Below are 19,562 nucleotides of genomic sequence, written 5' to 3'. Positions count from 1 at the left end.
CATAGCACACAATTGCGAAGACTATGGCCCGGATAAGGCACACTTTAGTCTCCAGCTTGACGTCGTTGCTCTTTAGTACTCTGGAGAAGTTCCTGACGGCTGACTTTCCCAATGCAATTCATCTCTTGAATTCCTGGCTGCTGGTATCAAGAGTGTTGATTGTGGAACTAAGCAAACTAGAACTGTTAACAATCTCAATCTCTTCACCATCCACACTGATGCTGCAAATTGGCCCAGTGGTGAGAATCTTTGTTTTCTTGATGTTGAACTTCAGTCCATATTGAAGGCTGCAGCCCTTGTCCTTCTGCATCAAACACTTCAGGTCCTCCTCAGTTTCAGCAAGCAAAGTTGTGTCATCTGCATAACGCAGGTTGTTGATGAATCTTCCTTCAATTCCTTCTTTTACAGCCCAGTGTCCCAGATGATCTGTTTTTCATACAGATTTGGAGACAGAATTCATTCCTGGAGGACACCCTTTCCGATTTTGAACCATGAAGTGTCTCCTTGCTCTGTTCTGATGACTGCCTCTTTGTTCAAATATAGGTATTGTCCATGAAGAATACAAAAGATCATTACAAAGGAAGAAGAGGAAGAAAAGACCAAGATGGATGTCAGATGAGACTCCGAATATTGTATTTGCGTGCTGAGAAGCCAAAGCTAAAGGAAGAAATCAGGAAATTAAAGAGCTTAACAGAAAATTTCAAAGGGCTGCTTGGGATAATAAAGCAAGGTATTATAATGAAATGTGCAAAGAGCTGGAATCGGAACATCAAAAAGACTGAACTGGCTTAGCATTTCTTAAGCTGAGGGAATTGAAAAACAAATTCAAGCCACTCATGGCAATACTTAAGGATGCTTTGGGCAGAATGTTAAATGATCTAAGAAGCATTAAAAAGAAGAAGGGAGTATACAGAGACATGGTACCAGAAGGAATTGGCTGACACAGAAGATTTCATGAAAAAGACGTATAAGCAAGAGCCTGTGGTGATGAAGGAGGAACTTCAAGCTTCTCTGAAAGAACTGGCATAAACTAAGCTTCCAGGAGTTGACGGCATACAAATTGACATTTCGACAAACAGATGCTGCCCTGGATGTGCTCACTAGGTTGTGCCAAGCAATCTGGAGGACAGCCAGCTGGCCAACTGACTGGAAAAGATTGGCATTTGTTCCTATCCCAAAGAAAGGTGACCTGACAGAGTGTGGAAATTATTAAAAAGATCATTAATATCAAATGCAAGCAAAATTCTGCTGAAAATTATCCAAAAACAACTGGAGCAACACGTAAACAGAGAACTGCCAGATGTGCAGGTTGGGTTTAGGAGAGGCCGTGGTACTAGGGATATTATAGCTAATGTTAGATGGATCTTGGCAGAAAGCAGGGCGTACAGAGGGAACGTCTACCTGTGTTTCATAGACTATGCAAAGGCTTTGAGTGTGTGGATCACAACAAACTGTGGTTAACTCTGAGAAGAATGGGAATCCAAAATATTTGATTGTGCTTATGCAAAACCTATACTTGAACTACAGTATAAAGGGTAGAAAAAAAGTTATTTTCACTGACGAAAATCAATGAGACTACAAGTTGGTTCTTTGAAAGTATCAGCAAAACTGTTAAGTCTTGAGCTAGATGGACCAAGAGATAAACATTCAAATTATTAAAATTAAGAATTAAATACTGCATAATGCCACTGTTATAAAACAGGACTGACATGGGTGTTGGGGGAAAACTAAGAAAAGAGGAGATAAATAATGTACAGGGCATTGAAATAGATGAGGGAGAGAATCATATAAAAGGAATATATGATTAGGTACTATTGGCATGACAAGAGTCCAGAATAAGAGCTGTATAGTAAAGTGGACTGGGGTGGGGGGCGGGGGAACTATATAACAGTGAAAGAACTTTTTTCCAAAGAAAAAAGTAAACTGGGGGGAGGGGGACAGGGAGGAAAATGTGCAACAATGAATGAATGGTAATCCAAGTTCTTTATAAACTTATAATAAAATATCAATTAAAAAAAGGAAAGTATAAAAAAAAATCAGGAGGGAGCTCTGGTGGCCTAGTGGCAAGAAGCTGTGCTGTAATCCCGAAGGCATGCAGTTTGAATCCACCAGATGCAGAAGGAGGGCAATCTCCTCCTGTGCCAGTCAGATCTGATTTGATGGTACACAACAAGAAAAAAACAAAACAACAACAACAAAAAAGAATTAAATCAGGGACATCTCATTGAAAAAAAAATAATGGAAACTGTTACAGGGAAATATTAGAAATAAGGTCATGCCAAAGAATTAGAAAACTTAGATGAAATGAATTAATTTCTAGAAATATACAATCTACCAAAACTGACTGAGATAGAAATAGAAAATGTGTATAAGTCTGCATCTGGTAAATGAATCAAATTAGTAATTAAAAATCTTCCCACCAAAAAGGCTGATTACAGATGGCTTTGCTGGTGAATTCTATTAAACATTCAAAAGATAATTTATATCAATCCTTTACAAACTCTTCCAAATAATAGACAATATGGGAATACTTCTCTACTAATTCTATGAGGCCTGATTAACCCTGAAATCAGACAAAGGCATCATAAGAAAACTTAGACCAATATCCCTTAGGAATACAGACCAAAATTCCTCAACAAAATACTACCAAATTCAAACTAGCACCATATAATTATATACTATGGCTTATCCCAAGAATGTTAGGTTGTTTGGCATCCTCAAATCAATTACTGTAATATATCATGTTAATAGAATATACGAACAAAGCTCATATCATATCTCAAGAGATATATAAGAAGTGTCTGACAATATAAAATAAGGCAACAAAGGAGGAAGAGAAGGAAACATCTTCAACCTGGTAAAGTGCATGTACAAAAGCCCCACTGCTAACATTATTCTTGATGAAAAAGTAAAAGCTTTCCCCCTAAGAGATCAGGGATGACTGCTCTTGCCACTCTTACTCAATATTGGACTGGATGTCTTAGGCACCTGCCAGATGAAAAGAGCTCCCATCACTCAAGGTAGGGTGATATACAACCTACCAGTTGGTGCTGGGACCTCCAGACCAGAGGAGAAACATGAGACTGTCCAGAGGAAAATATGTTACCAGGAGAAGCCAAAATCTCCTTCAGGCAGAAGGTTAGAAATGCCATTAAAGCCAGGTGCAGTTGACTGATGACTGGGGCAGAGTACTTCCTAGATTGCAAATCTGCTGTAAATTGTTCATCAGCTTCCCCCAAGGGGGAACACTCTGGTCTATTCTTCAGTACTCAGCCACTTGGAAGACTTTTAAAAAATGCTCATAAGGAACTGGATGAAGTCCAACTGAAGTTACAGTAAAAAACCATGTATGTTATTGGTAGGTGCCATCGACTCAGCTCTGACTCATAGCAACCCTATGCTCAACAGAATCAAACCTTGCCCGATACTGTACCATCACTGTCGCACACAGTCACTGTGTCAACAACCTATCTCATTGAGGGCTATATATTTGCTGTTATGTCCTGTCAAGTCAGACCCAACTCATAGTTGACCCTCCAGTGGGTGTTCAGAGGTTGTAAATCGCATGGGAAGAGACTGCCCATTTTTCTCCCACAGAGAAGCTGGTAGATTCAAACCATGTGCCTTCGAGTTGACAGCACAGCTTCTTACTAGTAGGTCACCAGATACATACATACGTGTGTGTGTGTGTGTGTGTGTGTGTGTGTGTGTGTGTTTTGTTATGTGCTGTCAAGTCACAACCAACTCATAGCTGATGCTGACTCTCCAGTGGATTTTCAGAAGCTGTAAATCTCAAGGGAGGAGACTGCTCATCTGTCTTTCGAGGAGCAGCTGGGGGATTCAAACCATATGCCTTGGGGTTGGCAGTGTAACTCCTTACTACCAGGTTACCAGAGCTCCCTTACAACATGACATCAACTCAACTAGCACTCTGTAACTTGGCCTTGTTGTATTCTACAGAACAATGAGCATTAATAGTCCTAGAGGCCTTGCAAGAATCTCGGGTTCTTTCTGAACCCTCAACAAGAGTGTTTTACATTCAGTCTAGCTTAAGTATTCTGTGCGTGTCTCACTGAGTTTTAACTACATTAAAATTAGTAGGCCTTGGATGGCTTGTATGGTAGCCATTAACTTGAATATTCAATGCACCAATCATATTGCTTTATAATCATGGGGAAAAGGAATGCAGCGTGAGTTACTTCAACTGAGAAAGTAGGACTTCAAAGTCTTCTTTTCCTAGATTCCTTTGGATATAGGGAGCTCAGGATGGGGAGGTGAAGGGGAGAGCAATGAAGAGAGAGAGAAAGAAGCTGCCTCTAGATTTTCTACCACCTCAGTACAGACAGAAAATATGTATGTTCTGAGCCTTTCTCTAATGCATGCCTTCAAGTCTAGGTGTGAGTGCTATTCTATTGTTTGTATTAAAACTTCCCTATGTAAACAGTAAACAGACTAACCATAATAAATCAGCATTATCCCTGTAACCATCTATCTCTGCTTCTGCATTACACTGTAAGGACCATGCCTGGTAGTCATGACTATATCCTCAGTGAATGAGATACAATGAAAACTTGAGAAGCAGTTGTTGAATCAATAAATGATATATAGTTTATTTGTGAACAATGATGGCACGAGGCGTCTCAGTCTCCAAGTAGTAAAAACAGCTGCATAAAACTTATGGCTAACTCTTGAACAACTCAGGTTTGAACTACATGGGCTCAAATGTGGAGTGTATTCACTTACAATGCTGTGACGCTAATTATCTTCATATAAACAGTTCCAAAAACTGTTCATGCAGAGATGGCTGGCAGCATTGGAGTTTACTACCAAGAGCAACAGGAAAAAGGAATTCATGTGTAAGTGGGTCTGTGTAGTTCAGACACATGCTGTTCAAGGGTCAATTCTACTTTCTTTGGTGAACTTGCTGATAAAAGCCGAGAGGTAATCTCTTCCCTTTCTCTTTCATTGCTGTTGAGTGCGAAGTGTCTCAGAGCTGACCCTCCAGTGGGTTTTTAGAGGCTGTAAATAGCACAGGAGGAGGTTACTGATCTTACTCCCACAGAACAGCTGGTGGATTTGAACCATGTGCCTCTGGGTTGGCAGCACAACACCTTGCACACTAGGTTATCAAAGTTCCCTACCCAGGTGGTAGTCAAAAAAGTTAAGAAACTGTGTTCAGATATCTAATCAAGTTCCTAGGGAGGTGATGTCAAGTTCCATTTCTTTCCTTCTGAGCCAAAAGAGACAGGGGAAGGGAATAACAAGGACTTTCTCCTGCCCTTCTATTCCCCAAGCTGACTGTTTACACACCAATGAGGAGAAACACTACAGACAGCAGAGTGATCCATTTGGCTCCTGCATGGACACAGAGGCCATGTGTTAAAGGCAACCTATTCCCCTATCAATCTGCACGCCTGAGGGGCCTTTCAGGAATCAGGACGAGGTTGCTAAAGATATGCCTAGCATTGAGAGAAACCTCATTTCTAGTTTGCAACACCCCTAAGAGAATCCCGTGAAATAGCCTTCCTTTGGAAAAGTAGCTAGAAACCAAAATGAAAAGTAGTTGAAGAGGCTGAGTTTCAAACCTGTGACTCTCACTTGGTGCCACTATTGCCCTGTTAGGGTAATATCCAGAAGACTGTATTGACAAGTGCCATCTCTGTGATGGGAAGATACTCATTGTTAGGCATGGTGGGAGAGCAGAGTCATCTTGGTATGTTTTGACAGTGGATCCCCTAAATAACACTTATTTCTACATTTGGTTCTTGGTTAGGTTCTAGGCTCTTCCTTCTGCTTCCCTCTTTCCCTTTCTCCCTCTCTATCCTACTCATTAGGGAGCTCTGGTGGCCTAGTGAGTAAGGAGTTCTGCTGCCAAACCAAAGGCACAAGGTTTGACTCCACCAGCTGCTAAGAAAGGAAAGATGGGCCATCTCTTCCCATGTGATTTATAGCCTCTGAAGATCTGTGGAGGGTCAGCTGTCAGGCAGTTCTAACTTAATGGCACATATCAACACCATCCTGCTCATTAAGAATATAACTTTTGTGTATGTGATAAAAGAGAGGCAAACCACTCATAGGAGACACTGACATTGTTAATGTTGGCTATGTGTTTGACCATTGTTAGGTTCCACAGCATGGCTGACTACTTAAGAGCTATTTGCCAGGGTACCTGGAGCATCTCAATTCTTCCTCTTCCTATTCCAAGATAGTCCCTTTGCTTCTTGAGGCATGGCTTCCTTCATATGCCTTGGAGCTGTTTAGCTATTTTTGAACACAGATGTATTGCCTTTTAATTCCGGTAGGTCATATCATGCAAAGCAAACATGGGTTTGCCATTGAGGTGCTGGTAATGAAGAGACCTTGAGGTGAGAGGAAGTGGTGGTACAACAGCTCTCAATTGTTGGGTCATTCACTGTTGTTGTGTATTACCGAGTTGGAACTAACCCATAGCTGACCCTCCAGTGGGTTTTTAGAGGCAGTTAATCGCATGGGAGAAGACTGCCCATCCTTCTTCCATGGAGTAGCTGGTGGCCTCGAACTGCATGCCTTCAGGAATGCAGCACAGCTTCTTGCCACTAGGCCACCAGAGCTCCCTGGGTCAACCATTGGGAGCAGTGTTTCTGCTTCCAAGCACCTCAACCTAGATGAACTATGACCATGCTGAATACCAAGACGTTCACGATGAGAGAAGACATAGTTAAGTAGCAAGGGAAAGTGGACTGAATGGCAACTATGGGTGGTCAGGCTCAGCTTCACCATCACATCTGGGTGCTGGGGTGCAGGGCCGCTCTTACTGCATATACTCAAGTACTGTTTGAGTACTTGTTCCTTTCCCTTCCATTTCAGTAGTGGGCAGCAACTCCTGGACTGGGCTAATTTTCCCCAAGCCCCCTGTGGTGCCATCCCCAGGGAAGTTCTGAGGGGTGGATGGAAAGTTGCCTGAAAGGGAAGTCTTCTGTGTAGGGGCTGCAAAGAATTTGTCCTTTGTGATGGTTCCCTTTTATCTCCACGATTTCTTTTGGCTCTGCCCTGGCTCTGTGTCTTTCCTGCCCTAGCCTGCCATGATTATGTCAGGCAGCACTATAAGCAAATATCCCTAGGATGAGCAAAACAAAGGTTTCAGCTTTATTTTCAACTCTACTCAACCAAGGAAGTACACCCATGAATCTTTTGCCTCAGACCCAGTGCAATTATTTAATGACTCTATCACTTCTTTTATTTATTGTACATTCATTCATGGTCTCAATCATAATGTGCTGTCAGAGGCATCCTTTGTGGAACAGGCATATCTGAAGGCCAGCAATCTTTTCCACTTAGGCCAGATAGTCCACAATGGTACAGTACTGACTCCTGGTAAACCACATATTATTGGAATGGGGTACGAGCACTACAGCAGTGGAACCCCTCCCTCTATCTCTCCAGGGTCCAAAGGGCCTCTGGCACACTGAAAAGTGAGGCTGAGCCCTACCTGCCTTGATCATTGGAGGTGGAAGTGGTTGGCTAGCAGGCCTGGAGAAGACCATCTTCCTGGAATCCAGCAGGAGGCGGCAGTACCCTGCGATCAGGCAGGCAAAGTTGGTGGCTTCTGGCCACTCCATCAACAGCACCAGAGGCTGGAGAAAGAGATGGGAAGAAACATAAGGACACAGTAGGGAAGGAAGCGGTGCATTTCCAGGAGGGCAGTAGTGATTAAAAGGTGAGTTTCATAGTCATGAAAACATACCTCCTGAACCCAAAGTTAAAGCACATGGCCCAACAAATAATTTCTGATCTGTGAATTTTTTTACAGTAAACTCTTACCCAGAGATCTCTTGTGGCTTAGTGGCAATAACCTGCACTGCAATCACAAAATCTCAGGGTTTGAACTAAGCAGCAAGGGAGCAGGATGGGCAATCTCCTCTGTGTGATTTATTGCCTCTGAAAACCCACTGGGGGTGGGGGGAGGTGGTCAGTTACGATTCAGTTCTGACTTGATCGCACACAATAACAACAACAAATTCTTACTCAGGTATGAAAAGGGAGTCAACCTTTAATTACGCATTTAATGAACCACTTGTGTGGAAAAGAACTAAAATGATGTACCTTGTTACTGCTCTGGGTCATATTTGTGTTTTGTAGGGCTTAACAGATGTGCAGGATAATTGAGAGACTTGAGGTGAAGCTGGGAGGCCAGGCGAGGCTAAGGAACAACCCAGACATTCTTTTTCACAAAATTTTAAATTTTGTTGTGGTTGAGAACACACACAGGAAAACATATAAATACACACCAACCCAACCATTTCTACATGTACATGTCAGTACCCCTGAAGGCATCCCTTGAGCTGTGTAACCATTCTCATTCTCTTTTTCTGAGTTGTTCTTGTCTGTTAACATAGCATAGTGTGAAGTAATGAGACTTAACGTAATATAACGTAATGCAATGTAACATAAGTAAAAATGAACGACCGGACCGTAATGCAGCATAATGCAGCATAACACAGCATAACACAACATAACGCAACATAACGTAACGTGGAGCTCTTAGCGACCTAGTAAGCAGGCTGTTGCACTGCCAAACTAAAGGCATACAGTTTGAATCCACCAAAGGCTCTGTGGAAGAAACATGAACATTTTCCTTTCACGGGATTCACAGTCTCTGAAAACCCACTAAAGAAAGGGTCAGCTATGAGTCAGTTCTGCCTTGATGGTGTAATATAACAACATAACATCCTAAACATAAACTCACTGCCTTTTAAAGATCCTGTCTAATCTTTTAAGGTAACTATTGTTACTTTCATCCTGTATAGGTTTTGTTTTTTTTAAAGAAGAGAATGGTCAAGGCAGACATACCAAACAAGTTAAGCTAAACCTACTGATTGGTTTTAAAATTTTCAGGGACACAGGATTTAAGGTATAAAGATTTTTATCAGGGCAATAGACTTTTCTTGGATGTTTGTTTAAAGAAATGGATTAGAATTTATTAAATATCTGATTTGCAAATTGGGGTAACATTTCAACTCGAGAGTAAAAAAATATTTCCCAGAGGCAAGAACTTCTGGTTATATAAGGATAATTTATTCTGAATCACTGCTTCTAGTGTGAACCTAGAGTTTCAGCTTCTTTTCATTTATAACTTATATTTTGTTGTTGTTTCTGAGAAGATAAACAGCAGAACATATACCCATTTAACAATTCTACTTGTGCAATTCTGGAACCTTCTTGACTGTTACATTTCTTGAGTGCAAAGAACTGTCTCTTGTTCATCTGTCTATTCCTCCTACAAAATCCAGAACACTCTCCGGACATAGGAGACAAAAGGTCTAGAGCTATATACATATTTTCATGCTCTATCCTTTCTTCTAGTTACCAAAATGTTCTGGAAATGCTTATTGATGCTCATTATTTGTTTTAAAAGTTTCTTGATCAAATAAGTTTGTTGAAAAGCTATTTTTATTTCATTAACTATCAGAATTTTAAATGTAGCAATGTATACTGTGAAACTGCAAGAAGAGCCTTTTGTCTCTTTTCCAAATTTTTTTGACAAAATAAACTATCTATTTTCATGGGTAGTTGTGGGGGAGGGGGGTTGAAACTACTTTGAGTAATATGAGAACTCTATTGATGTCTATTTCTGACCCTAGGCTTAATCCTCTTGTTGTTGTTGTATACTGTTGAGTCAGAACCAACTCATAACTGACCCTCCAGCAGGTTTTTCAGAGACAGTAAATCTCATGGCAAGCGGTTGCTCATTTTTCTCCTAGTGTATTCGAACCATATGCCTTTAAGTTGGAAGCTCAGCTCCTCACCTCTAGGCCACCTTTTTAGGATTAACCTTAAGGTTACCTTATTTCTCCTAAGTGATGCACCCAAGTAAATAAGATGATCATGAATATAATGCTGTAAACGTAAACTCAATGCTCTTCAAACAATAACTCCTAGTGTTCACCTCTATCAACATTTCCAGACTACTTCCCTTTTGAATTATCTTCCTATCTCAGAACTCAGATATAGTACTTATGTCTATATCACACAATTTTGTGTTGGATGGACTACAAACTTGACTTACTGAATAGTTATTATGCATCCAATTAGACTGTATACCACAGTAAAGGATTTGGATTCTGCCCTATAGGTAAAAAGCTAGTGATGCTCCTATAGAAGGGATCTATACAATGATCAATAGGAAGTGAACACTCATGCTTTTCTCTCCTATAAGAAAGGGGGCAGGGATTAGATACCACTTTGGCATCACTATTAAACGTGATGCTTGTATTTCTAGCTAATGGACACTTCTTAGTTATAACAACAATGCTCAACCTTGTTTGTATACAGCAAAATGAAGATACAAGATGGATGGAGTAGAGAGTAGGAGAGCCCTTTCTGCCTTGTCCAATATTACCGTGTCAGAAGAATACACAGGGGTTTGGATGTAGAAAGCTGCTACCACTATTATGATGAAGATTCAAGATTTGCTAGGCATCTCTCAGAAGTATTTACAGATATCAAGTCTATTCCTACTACTGTTGCTTTATCACAGGCCCTCATCATCTCCTTTCAAGACTAAAAATTCTCAAGGTATGTGTGATTGGGTTACAATTATTCTAAGAGATTGCGACTCTCAATCCCTTGGTCCTACTGACTCTGACCACCAGATGTCTCATCTGTTTATTCCAGTGTGCCATAAAAATTGTGTTTCCAGCTCATGACATGGAAGAGGTTGGGACCTACTAGCCTAAGGAACTAGCCTCCATATTGGATTCCCTGCCTCCAGCCTCTATTCACTTCACCTCCATGTTACTGTCTGAGAGGCCTTTCTAAAACAACAGTATTAATGTTAATTAACAGCCATGTTAATGTTAATTAATGCCCCTTAACATCTTTTTTTAAATTTAATTTTTTTTACTAGACTTGCTACTAACATCTTTAATAGCTCATCATGCACAGGATAAAACACAATGAAAGTCCCTGGGTGGCATGAATGGTGTATACTTTGCTGACAACCCAAAGCTTTAGAACCTACCTAGTGGCATTACAAAAATGATAACCAAGATGTAACTAGTTAGCCTTCTGTTTTGACAATAATGGTCTCATGCAGTATTTGTCCTTTTTATTTAGTTCACTTATTTAGTTCACTCAGCATAATACTCTCCAGTCTCTCCCAAATTATGTAGTATTTTTTTTAAAGATTGGGTAGTGATAGGCAAGGTTCAATGGTGATTAATTTTATAAAACATAATGCATGGAAATGATTGTATAAAACACAATATGAATGAAGAATAGTGTGAAGCACAATGTATATGAACTTTGTGAGCAAATCAATATAAAAGAAAAAAATAATAAAAGGAAAAATTATTACCAAGAAAACTATGGAGCAGTTCTACTCTGTAACACATTGGGTGTTCTAGGTCATAAATGAGCAACAATAAAAACAAACTCAACAGCCAAGTATCTTCCAATAGCATACAAAGGAGCTGAGCCCAGCCTACATCACCAATTCAATTTTTCCCTAACTCTAACAGTGCCTTCCTCCCATCATTGTTCCTCCCTCCCATCATTGTTCCTCATTTTGTGTTCCTTTGATAAGCTGCCTTTGACCCATGCTGTGGTCTGCTTAACCATCAGAGGATACAGAGGAACAGTCCTTGATGTACTGTGTTGAACCAGCTGGGAGTATGCTTGATCCTCTCTATGTACAGGGTTTTATCTTCATAATGTTTTATTACCAACCATTCACTTCCAGCAGTGACACACAGTTCACAGATTACTACTAGCTACATCACCGCACACCTTTATACCTTAACCTAGGCTGATCCCTCTGGTTAATATGTTCTTGCTTCCAAATTTTGTCTACCCAGAAAGCTGCTGAAAATTGCCTAGAGGACTCATGGACAGAATGATTGACTAAGAGATGCACTCATTTATTCTGGAAGAAAGCCAACACAATTCCTGCTCTCGTGGAGCTTACACTCTTCCTGAGAGAAAGTGTAAAACCAAATGATCACACTTATGAATAGGCTTACCAGCCATAATGAGTGAGCACGATGAAGGAGAAACACAGAGAGCAATCTGAACATAGAATGTCCTGGAGCAGTAGGTGTGTGAAAGAAAGTGAACATGTGCCTGTGTGGCTAATTTGCATTCAGCAGTTTGAGAGAGCATCTTGGAAGAAATGGCACTGGCTGACAAATAAAATGATGGATCATTTGACTAGAGGACTGACTGACTGACTGAATGGCAGACTGATGGACTGACTGGCCAAAGGCAAGTCTGGCTGATGGACAGACTGGCTGATGATCTGACTGCACAACAGGCAGAATGTCTAACAGCCTAACATTCTGATCAGTTAGTTAGTTACCTGGATGGCTGGTTGACTGGCTAATGGACAGAACTACTGAATTGGTGGTGGAGTGACTAATTGGCTGAATGACTTAACTGTTGGCTTCACTTAGGCTTCCGCTCTTACTTTCTTACCCTGTACTATAGCCCCACATTGGTAATGAAACAGTAAGAAGGCAAAACCCTGTACACAGAGAGGGCCAAGCAGATCCCCAGCTGGTTCAGCAAGTACATTAGGGGCTGTTCCTCTGTATCCCCTGACTGCCAAGCAGACCACAGCATGAGCCAAAGGCAGCTTGTCAAAGGAACACAGATGTGCTTATTGCCAGCAGGAGTGAAAATCAAATCCAAGGCAGGCAAGCAAAGAGGATGGATTGCTTTTCTCAGAAACCTTCAAAAACAACATTTATTTTAAATAGAATTTTAATGATCATGACGTCTAATTTAATGCCTGTCCCTACAGAAAGCACTAGAGCAATAAAGCTCAAACACAAGAATAGCAGACACATTGGTCCATAAGAGATCCCTTGGGACATTTCATGATGGTTTCTTCCCCAACCCCCCTTATGTGCTTCTGTGGTAATGGGGTATGGTAATGGTGCAGTGATGTCTCAGTCCCAAAATGCTGTCTTGGAGAAAGATATTTGAACACTGCCTCATGTTCGCTTCACTAAGATCAAATAAGCTGAGTGAAAACTGTAACTAAATATGCCCAAGCCATTTTCAAATGGAAAATGAGAAAAGAAGAATGGAGTTTGATGCATGTGCCAGCTGTAAGAAGGTACAGTGGGGATTAATTTGACATGCTCCAGCCCCATTTCCTTCCCAGGGTACTCTGAGCTCTAAGACTTCAAGGACTTGGAGATGCCAATGAGAGAGAGGACTGGCCCCTGGGTAGCCTCAGCTCACTCTAGCATCCCTCCCCAAACAGGAAAATTGTGGGAAACTAAAGGCCTAAAAGGGGAAAGGGGAAAGTCTAGGAGACCGATACATTTGAGTTCTTATGTCTGCATCACTGGAAAAGTCTAATTGGGCACAGGTAACCAATTTGGAAGGATCTCTAGTGGCCATACTGTTATGTGTTGCACTGTTAACCAAAAGGTCAGTGGTTTTGGATCCACCAGTTTGCTCCACGGGAGAAAGATAGAAAGTCTCCTGTAAAGGCTTACCACCTCGGGAACCTAATGGAGGGTAGCTATGAGTTGGAATTAAGTCAATGGCAGTGGGTTGATTTTGGAACCAATTTGGAGGCAAGGGATAATATTACTTTGGAGACAGTGGTTCTCAGGCTAGGTGTACATTAGAATAATCAAAAGAAGCTTCTCAAAAACGATTCACCCTTGAGAATACCACTAGAGATTCTGATTTAAATTACCCAGGACTTGTTGCGTACCATAGAGTTGGAACCAACCCACAGCTGACCCTCTGGTGGGTTTTCAGAGGCAGTTAATCGTCTGGGAGGAGATTGCTCTTCCTTGTCCTGTGGAGTAGCTGCAATCCTGAAGGCACGTAGTTTGAGACCACCAGCTACTCTGCAGGAGAAGGCTGGGCAATCTCTTCCCATGTGATTAACTGTCTCTGAAAACCTGCCAGAGGGTCAGATATGAGTTGGTTCTGATTCAATGGTACACAACAACAACAACAACAACAACAACAACAACAAGTAGTAAGATAGTCTATTGTTATGTGTCGTCGAGTCGCTTGCGACTCATAGCGACCCTATGTACAACAGTCCTAAACTCTGCTCTGTCCTGTGTCAATCTCACTGCCTCTGATACACTAATCCCCATTACCCCAGTCACTGAATTAATCCACTTCCTAGAGGGCCTTCCCCTCCTGCGCCTGCCCTCCACTCTCCCAAGCATGATGTCCTTCTCCAAGGACCAGTCTCTCCTTACAACATGACCACAGTATGTCAGACAAAGCCTCAGAATCCTTGCCTCCAAGGAGTAACCTGGTTTAAACCTCTCCAGGATGCTAAAGAACAAATAAATCAGTCTTGGAAGAAGTACAGTCAGAGTGTTCCCTAGAGGCAAAGTTGGTGAGACTTTATCTTAGATACTGTGAGCATGTTATCCGAAGCAACCAGTCTCTAGAGAAGGACATCATGGTTGGAAAAGTTACAAGTCAGCAAAGGAGGGAAAGGCTAATGAGATGAATTGACACAGTGACTGCAACAATCAACTTAAGCACAGCAGGAATGGTGTAGGATGAGCCAGGGATTTGTTCTGTCGTGATAGGGTTGCTATGCAACTCAATGACACTTACTAACAACTACAGAACTAGAACATCCTCTGACACTACATCCAATTATTTCTAAATGTCTACATATGATTCTAACTAGAGCTTTAAGTGAATAATCTTACTCTCACCAGGCTCTTCCACAATAGTCTCAGAGCAGAGCGGCATATAGGAGGACATGGACCAAATTTGGTTTTTAACTTCTGTGTTCCCTGGAGGGAATTACAGACAGCATTTCTTCTGGATACCTGTGTAGTGGTGTACAGATGAATGTTTAGTAACAAGTTCTTTGGAGTTTGGATTTGTGTCATCGTTGTGTGTCATTGAGTCAGTCAGAACTGCCTCATGGCTGATCTTCCAGCAGGTTTTTAGAGGCAGCAGATAGCATGAGAGGAGATTGCCCATCTTTCCCCCAAAGAGCAGCTGGTGGATTTTCAGTACTTGCCTTTGGGTTGGCAGTGTAACTCCTTACAACTAGGCCACCAGAGTTCTCTCTTGATTTATAACATTGGCCAATTTACCTGGTGTAAATACTCTCACTATGGACACTTTCAAATTATTAACACTGTAATTTTTAAATAAATATATTTAGGTATCATAATTACTAACCTTTGAAAATAGTCAGCAAAGATGTGCCAAATGGGTTCTTTTGAGCCTTTTTCAGCTGGCTTTAGAATGCTATCAACCAATGCACTTGGGTTACAAAGTAGGCAATGAGAGTTTTGGTATAATAAGGTGGGTATGTGATGTTTGTGCAAGAGAGGTGGGTTACGGGATAAGGCTGTTACTCTCAATGATGCTGCATGTTTCACATTCATGCTTTCCTTTGCATTCCTACTGGTAACCCTCCAGCTCAGGCCCTAATCATTTTCCTCTTGCACTGGGACCGTGATCTCCTCCTCACCTCCCTTCATGCTAGCCTGGCTTCTGTCCATCTTTCATACTGATCAAAGTCATCACTCTTCTACTCAAGTACCTACAGTGGCCTCCCATTCTTCTCTCGTGTTGAATCTAAATTCTTCTAATTGGTCTTTGGGGCTTCCTAACCAACTTGCTCTGTCCACCTCTAATTTCTCCAATCTCATTTCTCATTGTTCTCCTTTAAAGTCAAACAACTCTGCTTATTGGCCAGCATATATGGCTTGTTTAGTCCTGTGTTTGCTCTCTGTCTTTGAACACTTCCTATTTTTCTCTGCTAATCCAGGTCTATCTCTTCAAGATCCAGTTTTATAACACCTTCATACAAGAAGCCAATTTTGTTTAACACTTTCCTGTCCCTTGGTTCAATGTTCCCTTCTACTTATCCAATGGGTGGGGCTGATTGATGAATGCCCCCTCCCCTCCCTACCACTCAGTGATTTAGATCCACCCACACAGAGGCTATCCCTCCCAATCTGAGCCCCCATGAATCTCTGAAGCTCCTCATCCTCCCAGTAGCCACTACAAGACCTTACTCTACCTAATGACAAGTGCTATGGCCCACCCATTTGCTCTCTGGCTAGAAGGTGATTAGAAGTGGTGCTGTTGGTGAAGAGTTACTACACTGGGGAACATGTGACTCCAATTCTAGTGATACCACTGCCATGGTGGCCCCTCCCCCTGCAGTAGTGGTCTGCCCATTGCTACAGATTCAGAGGTCTTTTTGGTGTCATTCCCTATGACAGTGTTGGGAGCGTGCCATCACCTGATGGATGATATTACTTTAATAATCTACACAATTTACCTCATATTAATTTTTATTAATTGATGTTTTAATTTTGGAAAAAAACCTGACTAAAACAACCAGGTTTCATTCATTAAATACTTTAGTATGGGCCAGGCATTTTATGTACCTTTTCTCATTTAATATTCACACTTAAAAAACCCCCCAAAAACCCCTAAACTAACTTGTGGTAAATACATATGTAACAAAGCATGTGCCTTCAACAATCTTTATGTATATAATTCAATGGTATTACTTATGTTCTACAACCTTTTGAGAAAAGTGTTCACTTTACAGAGAGTAAGACAAGGTCACACAGGAAGCGATCGCTCACTCACTGTTGCCAAGTTGAAATCAACCCATAGCTGACCCTCTATTGAGTTTCTGAGGCTGTGAATTGCACTGGAGGAGATTGTTCATCTTTTCCCTTCAAAGGTGCTGGTGGATGAGAGCCATCAGAGAAGCACAGCCTTTGTGGTACCAGCACAGCACCCAATGGACTATATCACAAGATCTCTACCAGGAAGTGATGAAGCTAGGTTTTAAATCTAGTATATCTGAAATGGCTTGCCTCCGGAAACCCTATGAACAATGCTCAGGCCTTTTGTCATAGGGTCGCTATGAGTCTCAAGTGGCTCTGCGGCACCAAACAACAATAACAATGACGACAGAGAGCGAGCTATGTTGGCCCAGTGGACAGGAAGTTATGCTACCAAGCCCAAGGTGGGTGATTTTAATCTGTGGCCCTCAGGCCAGGGTCAAATTGTCTTCCTGTGAAACATTCTTCTAAGTGATATAGCACAGGTCTGTGCATTGCTGTACAGAGGTAACTCGTGGTTGCTGTGATGCTGACCACTGTGCCACTGATGTGTCAAACGTGGTAATGGTCACCCATGGCGGACAGTGTTTGTTGGAGCTTCCCGACTAAAACAAGCCTGGAAGCAGGAGCTGCATCCACTTCCGAAATGGCTTGCCTCTGGAAACCCTATGAACAATGCTCAGGCCTTTCGTTCATAGGGTCGCTATGAGTCGTCTATGACTTGATGGCACCTAACAACAACAACAAATCTGATTTGGGACCTCTAGTGGCTTAGTGATAAGGAGCTGTGCTATCAACCCAAAGGTTCAAATCCACCAGTTGCTCTGCAGGAGAAAGATGGGCAACATCCTCCCGAGTGATTACTATCTCTGAATATCTGCTGGAGAGTAACATATGAGTCAGTTCCAACTCAGTGCTACATAACAAGAATATATCTGATTCCAGAGTTCTAAGGAGCTCTGGTGGCACAATGGTCAAGTACTCACTTGCCAACTGAAAGGCGGCAATTTGAACCCACCAGCCACTCTGAAGGAGAAAAATACCTGATGATCTTCTCCCATAAATATGAAAAAACAAAACAAAACAAAATTCACTGAACTTGAGTTGGTTCCCACTCATGGCAACCATCCACTGTGTTTCAAAGACTGTAAATCATAATGAGAGGAAACTGTCTAGCTTTCTCCATGGAGCTGCTGGTGGATATGAACTGTTGAAGATGCACAGCCTTTGGGTCCATAACACAACTCGCTATGGACTATGCCACCAGAGCTCCTTTCCCACAACAATTACAACCACAGAAACCCCATGGGGCAGCTCTACTAAGCTGGACAATGAATAAAGATGAGAAAAGACTTGATTACTTTGAGTTAGAGAAGAGTACTGAATATACCACGGACTGCAAAGAGAACAAATAGGTCTATCCTGAAGAGGGCAAGACAGCTGTTCCTTGGAGAAAAAGATGACAAAGTTTTGTCTCATATTTGGGCACGTTGTCAGGAGGGACCAGTTCTTGGAGAAGGACATGATGCTTGGAAAGGTGGAGAGTCAATGCAAGAGAGGACGACCTTCAACGAGATGGACTGACAAAGTGATGGTAGCAATGAGGGTCAATTTTATCAGAGACAGTGAGGTAGGCTTGAGGACAGAGCAAAGTTTAGAGTTGTTCATATGATTGCTATTAGTTGTAAATGACTCAACGACATGTAACAACACCAAACATAGACTCTCTGTGGTCAGAATGGACTCGATGGTATATTGTAGCAACATGTGGGCTCTAAGATTGTATTTCTAAGGCAGGCATAGCCTTTGTAAGTTTAGTCTCCCTATAAGAATGTAGCCTCTCTGGGAAAGCATGCAAATCCACATCTATTGATTCAAATGCTCCTAGAAATGAGTAGTGTGCCTCTCACTTAGTCAGTTCCAACTGACCTCTATCCTGCCTGTTTCCTCCCAAAGCTCAGATTCCACAGATCTCAATTTCCAGGTTCCCAAACCTGGGTCTGTGAGGAAGGCACCCAGGGAACCTCAAATAAATCTTATTGCCCAGGCTGCATTGCAACCAAATAAATTTCAGTCTTTGGAAGCATGACCTAGGCATCTGTACTTTTTTAAAGTTCTCAAGGAAATTCTACTGTGCAACCAATGTCAAGAATAATTTATGAAACATAAAAGTCTCATTTCACGGTTTTAAACACTGTTTATTCCCCAGGAGGCCACTCTTCCCCAACATTCCTGCTCTTTCTTCCCCTTTCAATACCTGTCCATTTGACTTTTTAACTCAACACTCTCTGAGGAGGACAGCAATCACTGGTTTAGCAATTAGACCCAAGTCAATTAAACATTACCTTCAAGCATGCTCCTAAGCCAGTGGAAATCCTGTGACTCACACAGGTGGAAAAATTAACATATTAAAGCTTTCTAGGTTTCACAAAGGAAGCTCTGATGGTTTGGTGGTAAAGAGATGCCCTCCAAACACAGACGCATTGAATCCACCATCTGCTCCATAGAAGAAAGATGGGCAGTCTCCTCCTGTATGATTTGCTGTCTCTGAAGACCTGCTAGAGGGTCAGTTATGACTTAAGTTCTGACTGAACAGCACATAACAACAAGTTTCACAGATATGAAAAGAAATTATTTAGTCTTTCAGGAACAGCAAACACTCTACCTTCTAATCCACTAATAGCATCCTACTCACCTTCCTGGGGAAATCCTTTCAAGCATAAAAAGTTGTACCCCTTTTAACAGTTTCTGCCAACTGACAAGCAGGTAGGCTCACACCTACACTAGTCAGCTGGCGCTCAAACTGGAGAGCCATGGAAGGTGTGTCTGACCATGGCTATCACATTTTCCACAGGCAATAGCTGTCTGCCAATCTAAAGGAGCTGATATATGGGGAAGTTTTCTAGGGTTTTAGAAGAGTCTGATTCCAGGAGGTGAAATGGGGAACAGGTTATATCTATTTCCTCTCTCTCTGCATCTCATCTG

The 19,562-nt window shown here is 41.7% G+C and overlaps 1 protein-coding gene across 1 annotated transcript in view; it reads right to left on the bottom strand.

Moving 5' to 3' along the window:
- Positions 1-19,562, bottom strand: part of FRMPD3 (FERM and PDZ domain containing 3) — a 135,385-nt gene that overhangs the window by 11,957 nt on the left and 103,866 nt on the right. The window contains exon 7 of the mRNA XM_006889946.1: positions 7,469-7,613. Coding sequence (XP_006890008.1) covers positions 7,469-7,613 — 145 coding nt within the window. The remainder of the gene's footprint in view (positions 1-7,468; positions 7,614-19,562) is intronic.

Source organism: Elephantulus edwardii, unplaced genomic scaffold (genome assembly GCF_000299155.1).
Source record: "Elephantulus edwardii isolate Elephantulus edwardi_28Jun2011 unplaced genomic scaffold, EleEdw1.0 scaffold00083, whole genome shotgun sequence".
Classification (NCBI taxonomy): domain Eukaryota; kingdom Metazoa; phylum Chordata; class Mammalia; order Macroscelidea; family Macroscelididae; genus Elephantulus; species Elephantulus edwardii.
The sequence above is the reverse complement of the archived record's forward strand: the minus strand, read 5'-3'. Positions and strand labels throughout refer to the sequence as shown.